At 32.9% G+C, this 9,473-nt stretch overlaps 1 protein-coding gene across 1 annotated transcript in view; it reads right to left on the reverse strand.

Annotated features, from left to right (window-relative positions):
* Positions 1-9,473, reverse strand: part of LOC133185352 (sestrin-1-like) — a 31,172-nt gene extending 21,699 nt beyond the window's left edge. The window contains exons 1-2 of the mRNA XM_061320505.1: positions 9,411-9,473; positions 5,951-6,262 (exon numbers count right to left, since the gene is read on the reverse strand). Coding sequence (XP_061176489.1) covers positions 5,951-6,262; positions 9,411-9,458 — 360 coding nt within the window. The 5' untranslated portion in view covers positions 9,459-9,473. The remainder of the gene's footprint in view (positions 1-5,950; positions 6,263-9,410) is intronic.

Consider the following 9,473-nt stretch of genomic DNA (forward strand, 5'->3'; position numbering starts at 1 on the left):
TGCTTTAATTCAAACATATCTGGAAAATTATTCAAAATGAGTTCAGCTGACCAAGAATTTCTTACTATTTATAGTAAGAGTGGCCTCCCAATAATAAACTCAGTCATGAACTATTCAAACAACAGTAAATATACAATCTAGAAACAGACCACTAATTAGGACCACTGTGTCCTAAATGAACACCATATAAAACTTTTCCAGTTCATTCGTAGATCAATACTAATGTTATAACAAACAGGTCCATTAGGGTTGGAAAAGTTTCTAATACATTCAGTCACATGCACAATTACAACTGTTATATTGGTGGACTCAGAACCACTCATATTGTGAGGATGTTTATGCACACATCCCTGCATGGGGTCTCAGACTTCTATCCCTCAACACCTACATCTGACCCTAAGGGCATCCCTCATCAAGCACCTGCAGGTGGCTGTCAAATTTACAGCTATAATTTAATATAAACATTACAAAGTGCTGCACGATCCTGCATCTTTTGACATTTGTTAATTATAGCTGTTTATTTTGTTGCTTGTAATTTGAAATCTCATCACATCAGATGAGTGATACAGTTGTCTAAATTCAATAAGCCCTTATAAGTCTTTCATATTACTTGCATATACATAACTTGAATACATATTCAGTTTACAACTGGGAAAATATTAACAAGAAATCTAGAACTTAGAAAAAGTAGAAAACTTGGGGGAAAAAATCTATCCTTACCATCAAAAAAAAAAAAAAAAAAAAAAAAAAAAACCAACCTGAGTTACATGTATAATTATAATACTGTCAGGATTACATGTATTACATATTCAGTGAATCTCTTTGCACAAGATTGATATATTTCTGTTTGACAGATGGGTGTAGGTAACCCCCTGTCATTTGGTGAGGAATGGACACTTCCTGCAAATGGCACCAATGAAACCACTGTTCTTGGTCATTAAGTACATATACAAAGTATGAGAGTCCATAATTCTTCTGAGACAGTTGGTCGTCGGTCAGGTTTAATCGCTGGTGGTCAGATTGCTCAGTTAATTAGTAGAGCTCCTGACTAGTGAATTCATGGGGCCCAGGTACGAATCCTGGCCTGCATGGTCTGCTGCATTTTTCTCCTTTCCTGTTACATTTGGGTTCTGTGTCATGCCCTGGAAGTGACAGGTGAAAAACCTGCCAGGGAAGAGCCACAGTTGTCTTCAAGGGCGAAGACCTTCCCCCCAAAGACCTTTACGAAGGGTGGAGTGTGGCCGTCAGGCAGGTTTGAGCAGCAGCGGCCAGATATCTCTCATTTCTAGAGCATTTGACCAGTGATTCAGGGTTTAGAATTCAGGTCTGCTTTGTCGCATTTTTCTCCTTATCATACAGATTTACACTTATTGTAAATCAATTACTGTAAAATCAGATATTTTCGTGTGGTCAAATTTTCTTGGTTTGATGAAAAATTATGGGTTCATTGGGATTTGATTTCGTGGATATTAGAATTGTTGAGTAATTATGTATATTACATTTTGCATTTCGAGGGGGACATGAATTTGTGGGTCTCTTCATACCTCTAAAACAATGAAAATTAGACCCCCAGGAAAATTGGTGATTTCACAGCAATTAATGAAACTTCTCACAAAACCAGACAAAATTTTCTAAAGCCTTAATTAGACTTTATAATAGCCAATGACTTTGTATTTGCATTCTACCTCTAATATGTCTGACAAATGTTGTTGTGGTGCACTTGTTCGACAATAAGTAGAATAATATGTATACAAAAGATCAGAAAAGTGACAGAAATTAACACAGATTAGAAGTGGGAGCAGCGGTTGAAATATACCCGACGTCTGGGGCTAATCGTTTTAAAACTTGGGCTAGCTTACTTAAATGCAACAGTAGTACTAATTCAGACTAGAAGAACAGAACTATCTTCAAAAACATTTAAGTGAATTTCAAATGTTTTAAGAGCATTTGTAATCAATGAAACTTAAGTCACAGGAGTTGATTAAGGTAATGTCAAGAAATAGTTTAAATGGAGTCCCTGTCAGCATTAAATGTACCCAGTAACCAAAGGTAAAACAAAACTGCAACAATGCAATCACGAATGGACAGACCAACATAATTAAAGCATTTAATCTGTAATTAATCCTTTAATTTATACAGACTTTAGAGATGTAGCAGGTTAATATGTAATTTAATCTGCACCTGGGTTTTGATGTTTAACCTACCCTTCGCTGTTTACAATAATGAAAGATTTCTTTATATTCTACTTGGCAAAACTATCAAAACTGAGCCAAAAATTACAACACTGGTGTATTAATAAATAGTAAAGCCCCAAGATATCACGTTTTATTGATTGCTGAAAAAATACTCACTAAATTTATAGACAAAGGAAAAAAAACATCAGCAAAGTCTCTTTATCTCAGGAAAGTATTTCAACAATTTCAATATAAAAAGCAGAGATCTAAAATCATGAACTGAGAATTAACAGGTGATAAAATATATGGCTCCAAATAATATGCCGCTAAGCAACATAACATTTTTGTTTTCCCCGTACATTAGAATTTCCTTCTGGTAGGTCAAGTCAAGTATGAATCTTAATATGCCTTGAGGGTTAAAATGTATCATAGCTCACTTTATCTTCAAACTTTTGATATACACGAGATTTAGTCTTCATTAAGATTTTGAAGAAAAAAAGAAATGGAATCCATTAATAATCATTTTTTTTTTTATTCAGGTTGCCCCCCCCCCCCCCCAATGAAATCCATAGTGAGCCTATAGCAGTACCAGTATTTATTGTACAAGCATGGAAAACTATTTCTATTAGAGTATGTTTAATCATGCAGTACATAAATTTAAATTAAATGTGCATAAATGGGACAGAAACTATTCCATTTTGAGGAGATCTTGAGCTGCATTTTCTGGTGTGGTTTGTTTTTGGCTATAAATCTTTGTTATCATAAATAACCCAAATATTTTCGAGGATCATTCCATCACAGATTTGAATCAGAGCGTGAATGTTTACTACGTTAATAAATTGCGTAGTTACTATATTTGGTGCCATTTGATAATGGTTAAAGACAAAGTTTTGCATTACCTGTGAATGGCAGTTTTACATAACTTATTTATCAAACTATTTAGAACACTATAATGACAATATCTGTTTGAAATTCTTTTAAAATGTAGAAAGAAAAATTATTTGTTTAATAATGGACAATCAATATCTATCAAATGTAAATTTCATAGGTTCTTCCTTCTGTATAATTTACATGCATCTTTTGTTTTTGGTTTCGTTTAGCATATGGAATAATAATTGCTTTCAATATTACAATACATTATTAATGCTAATGTTAATAATTGGATAAAGGATTTTGTTCACAGGTTAACAATAAAATTGTGTTTTGTATGTTGATCACCATATTTATATGTATTTTAATATACATTGTTTATTTTGAAGAAATAAAATGAGAGTACCTGTTGTATGAATAATTCTGTACATTATTTGTCTATATATAAATACTTATTAATACTATCCTCTGGTTTAACTGAACAAATTTGAGTTTATTACAAATATCATTCTCTAATTTTCTAAAGCAAATTTAGTGCCATTCAATTTCTGAGAGATTGCTAGAAAATACTAGAAAATGCTGGAATTATCATTTAGTAGATTGTTCCACAATAACTAAATTGTCATCATGCTCTTTGCTTGGCAAATCGATACAGTTTCATTTATTTAGTGAAATATGTATAGTAACAACAATTGTTTAATGCCAACTAAAAACTTCACTGAACTATATCAATTTGGCCTGCAAAAGTATCCAGTTATATACAGAATTTTTCACATGATAGCTTGGCATAAAAAGTTATACATTACATTTTCTGCATTTCCAATAACTATATTATACTCATTAATTTTGTTGTTGAAATATTTATGAGGTTAACGATTTGTGAATGAACTGGCAGTATTTCCAGATCTAACAGGAAAAGACCAGCTATTCCACAAAGCAGCTTACCAAATAGAAACACAGGTTGTACAAAAAAGGAATGTCAATATTTAGAGTTTGGCTATAAGGTGGCAATACAAACACTCCTCATTGATAACCTATAGTTAAGTTCTAGCTTCAGTAACAATGCAGACCTTAAATCTATAACCAGCAGCGTATTGAATTCACTCATCAGCAGTTCTTACTTTGGGAGTGGGAGGTCTTCTTTTATTTAAAACTATATTAAGAATTACAAACCTTTAGATCAATTTTCTGGTTTATTTCATGGCATTTTAAATTTGAATACCATTTACCACTTTTAACTGCACAGTGAACAAAATATACTGTCAGCAATTTTCTACGGGAAATTAATTTCATTATCTAGGCAATATTCTGTATAGGTTATATGGTAAATTAATGTGTAATTCTTGCATAAGCATTTACCAATAGATCAAATACAGGGACCCTAGTGACCTTTGATATTCAAGTTCAGAAATTGAGAATGTTTTCCAATTTCTTATTTTACAGGTGTTTAAGTAGAATTCAACGGACTGAGGGAGATGATTAAAAAAAAAATCTGTTTGTCACCTAGAATGCAAAACTTCAATTCTTTACAAGATCATTCTATCAGTAATGCATTTTTTATATTTTATTATTTTTTTTTTTTATATGTGTATGTATCTCATATTTGCACTTTATGAACGGGATAAGATTCTGCCCTATGACCAGTGCATTCTACTTGACTGATAAACTGACCACAACTACGCATTAACAAGGGCACAGTGATGATGTAGAAAACCTACACATCCTGAACCCAAATAATTTACTTCTTTGTTGAAGGAGCAAGGGTTTGTCATATGTACACAGAAGCCTGATCTTACAAAATTATACAACATACATCCTTAATTCAATGAAAAACAATGAGCATCTTGACATAAAAAGCCATCTTCCGTGTTTAATCAAACTGCTAACAGCTAGATAATGCGGACTACGATCTTTAGCTACTGAGAAATCTTTCAAGTCTTACCACTATAATACACAGCTCTGTTGACTATTGTTATATATATATTTTTTTGCTTTAATCTGTTTAATCTGACAATATCACTTCATTAAAAAGATCTACTCTACAAGGGATTTTCTGATCAAATATTTTACATCATAATTACAAAAAAAATTCCATAATCAAGTGCAGATTACTGATGCAATCGAGATCACGATTACACCTTTAATTTCAGTACATTAGACATGCTTAACCTGGGATTGCGGTGATCACAATGGATTAAAATGTTTTCAGTTTATGTAGGATTGGCCCAATACTTAACACACAATTTCTTTATCTCTTTCATCATATATCTACAGAAATATAAGTCAGAAGTGCTTTCAAAATGCATTTTTCCTCGATTCTACATTCAAATCCACTTTAAGGTGAGAAAATAAATTTATATAATACTTTAAATATTACTTTACATACACAAAGTCTTATGCAAATGTGACCAATGAAGGGTTCAGATGACGTAAATTATAAAGCACTTCTTCAGTACATTTGAACTCAATAGACATCACCATGAACACCTAATTCTCTTCCACCTGGTATAACATGCTGTATAGCAAGAATATGGAAGAGTGGACATCACTGATTTCTTAAGAATACATGCATTTTGAGAGATGTTCTCTCTCGCAAATATGTTGACCTTTAATCAACATTATTCCGTTAGAATTCTTAAAACTATTTTCATTGTGCACTTAGAAGACGGTTCATTTAACTGTTTTGTTATCTCAAATGATTTTCCAGGTATAACATTTAATACCATATTACTGCAGGTAAAATAAAAGAATTTAGCATATTCAGGAAGATTTTGTAAACACACTTTACCACAATATAATGAGGACAACAGAGTGTTGAACAAGATATAAGTCACATTTCCATGTTGATCACCGTGTCCTTATTGGTGTATGATTAAACATAATGTAGGAAATATTTGTCAGCATACCTGTATATCGGCGAGGAGATTTGTACACCACTCCCTTACATCTTCAAACGGACAGTTGGTGGACAGTCGGAGAATATCCGGCAGGTGCTCCTCTACTAATGGATTAATGGGAAGGGGGTTTCCATTGTCCACTAAGATTCTGTCTTTTGGACTTCCATAGCCATTTACCCAGGCATCTAATGTCAGTTTGATCATGTCAAAACCATGCTTTCGAGCATTAGGATCTCTACTTGCCAGAACATGGAAGAAGCGAAGTGAGTCTTCATCGCGAACACCATTCTGGTTTACAGTAGATGCCATCAATGTTGTATCCTGTACAAAAAAGGAAAAAATATACACAGATGAACATTGGTATCTCAAATGCTGATATCTCGATAACGATGGATATGTTTAAGTGAGTTGGAAGTCCCAAGCCACTTTTTCTTTATACATATTTTAACTTCATTATCACAAACCCTCAGCTATCTTGAAGTTGATCCCATCGATTTCAAGATAATGAGGTTTGACTGTAATAGGATCTGTGAAAGAAGTGAAGGATTTTTATACATTTTTTTGACTGACAAAAATACTGATCATTTATCTATTCTTGGCTGCATTAATGTGTTTGAAAAATCAATTTACCATGATAATAACAGAGGAGGAATGGGACAATTACCAGACACCAACGCCAGTTTACTCTGGAAACAAGAGAAGCTCTAATGCCAAATACATGTAAATAATTGTGACAGACCATTGACCAGCTACAAAATTTAAATAAAGACAGCATCAAACCTTGATATGTCCCAAATATTTACAGAAAACTTTTGTAGCCATGTTGTCCATTAGACTTTAGTGGGCCATTAGTGTAGAAATGTTTAAAGGTTTACAACCATCAAGAGTCCCCCTTTTTTGCAATAGATAATTACTAACACAGATTTACTCTGCCAAATAGTTCTACTGACATTAGATTTATAGGGTAAAGTTATATAAATGTGTGGCTGATTAATACACTGAGCACCTATTTTTGTAGCTTACTCAAAATTTTGTGCAAATAAAGATCACAGATTGTTTGGTGCTATTTTGCATTTGTGTTATAAAAATCACAGAGCATTTACATTCATATATTTCAATAAAAAATAATATTTTGGTAACATTCAAGATTTACCAAACAGCTGTGACTGACTCATCAAATTGCTAAAATGAGAAGAAAGGGGTGGGATTGAGATAGTACTTCTTTGCCTAAATTTTGGGTAGAAAATAAAAGACCAATATAATTTATAATCAGAAATATTATCATTATTGGTTAGATATTTTAAAAAATGTGTCAACCTGTTCCCCATTTTTTTTTTCTAGTAGCAAAAAATCATAATTGCATTATACAACTTTTTTCAGTGAAAAGTCGGAGTGAGTCCTTGTTTGTTGTTTTTCTTGTATATTTTCCCCGATTGCACTGTACAAAAGAATTGAGATGAGTAATAGCTATTACTGGTCCACCTGTTACACAGTAGCTGTCTTGTGAATTGAGTCATCAGAATTGATCTTTCACATTTCTATATTACAATTGTTACATGTTTCGATCATCTTCTTTAAAAGTATATGTAAAAATCTATGTCCTATCAATCATACGGCATCATATAAACTAAAATATGTAGAAACATGTATGTTATAAGTAATTTAAATATATTAATTGTACTTAAAAAATTAAGTACATATACACTGTAATCATATTACGTGATCAAGCAAAGGCAAACATATAAATACAAAGAAAAACATCTTCGCTAACCAAGGGTTTTCATTTCGCTCCGCTCCCTGCTGCAAGGTACTGGATCAAAAACCCTTGTCTCAAGAAGATTAAAACAAACGTTAAACATCTGAAATTTTCATCAACTTTGTAACTGCAACTTGACAGAAAGAAGATGACAAATTACACCAAGAAGATGGTCCCTTTAAATTCTAGAAAAGTAAACTAAAAGTTGAACTTCGGTATCTCGAAACTGATATCTCGTATGTCAAAGTAATTTGGAAGTCCCAACTGCTTATTCTTTCAAGTATTATACCCTGGCTTTGATATCTCGAATCCTCAGATATATCTCAAAGTGTTTTCTCGGTCCTATTGAGTTCGAGATAACAAGGATTGACTGTAGCATAATTCAATCTCCCTTGCATAGTTGTTGTTCGTTCCTCTCTCGGACACCTCTACAATGTGAATTTTATGCCATTCGACAACAAATTTCAACAAGCGAGTTTATTGGTTTGTAGAGACAACTATAAAGGGTCAGTAGGTGGATAAAATATACAGGTTGGTTTATAGAATATGTCTACAATTAGGGAATGAAAGGTTGTTGATTGACCAATGCTGGAAAGTGGCGAAATACATTCCCAAAGTGCGCAGAAAATCTTGCGTCGTAAATTGCACAATATTTGCATTACGAGATCTGTAGCGTTATGGTCAAAGACTAAAATATAAAACCATAATGCTGCAGTTCTGCAGCTATAAATTTATATATGCGAGCCAACAACAGAGTTGAATGTATGAGCCAATCATAGGCACTCCCCATCTTTTAAAATTGTTAAATAAAATATATATCTACTATACTATAAACATAATGTTATGTTTATAGTATAGTAGATATACCGGTATATATTTTTTAACAATTAAGATGGGGAGTGCCTATGGAGCCAATGGCAGAGTGTGAACTGTTCGAGGTATTCATTTACAGATTCAACCCCCCCCCCCCTTTACTTCTCTGCCACCAGAGACATCAATGTTGTACAGGGTGCTTACCAACTATTTTATAAGCAACCTAGCCTGAACACACAAACCAAATTTATCATAAATCAGGTCAATTTTTTAAAAATAATTAACATCATATGAAAAGGAAATAAAGATATAGCCACAATAAAGGAGCTAAAATTATTTTTTTCAATTGTGAGAAATCAAGAGGGATATCTGCAAAACTGTATCAGTCATCACATGACAAGCTTACTCCTAATAAAGCAAGGAATTTATTTTGACCTACTTTCTTTTACTTCGAGGAAATTCGGAAAATAATACACATTTTGTATTTCATCCTTTCGAAGGAAATGGCCAAATCAGTAAATTTGCTTAGTCAGCAATTTCTGATTGACATGTGCTTGGGCAGTGATGATGCAATATATATCTAGGGCCTAACGTTAGATCTAAATAACATTTCTATACCTCACAACACGTCACATACAGCAGTAATTTAAAAATTCTTTAAATACATATTACGTTTCCTTTTATCTATAACAAGTACCTTTGTATTGTTGTATTGCATGTTATCTTTTTATAGTATACCAACTTATCAGCTGATTTGAAGGCTCCAGGTAGATACATTCTGCTACATGAAGGTAAAGCCCGTGCGATACATAAAACTTTTAACGTTTCAAAGGGGGAATTCAAAATATTCCATTATGGACAGTGAAGATGTTTCTCAAAAAAATGTACAAAGCAACTTACCTCTATATCCTTAGATACTTTCAGAGCTGTATTTTGATTATTTCGCATTAAAAACGACTTGAA

Source organism: Saccostrea echinata, unplaced genomic scaffold, assembly GCF_033153115.1.
Source record: "Saccostrea echinata isolate AGI-Se365-2 ecotype Australia unplaced genomic scaffold, CSIRO_AGI_Sech_v1 ptg000012l, whole genome shotgun sequence".
NCBI lineage: Eukaryota > Metazoa > Mollusca > Bivalvia > Ostreida > Ostreidae > Saccostrea > Saccostrea echinata.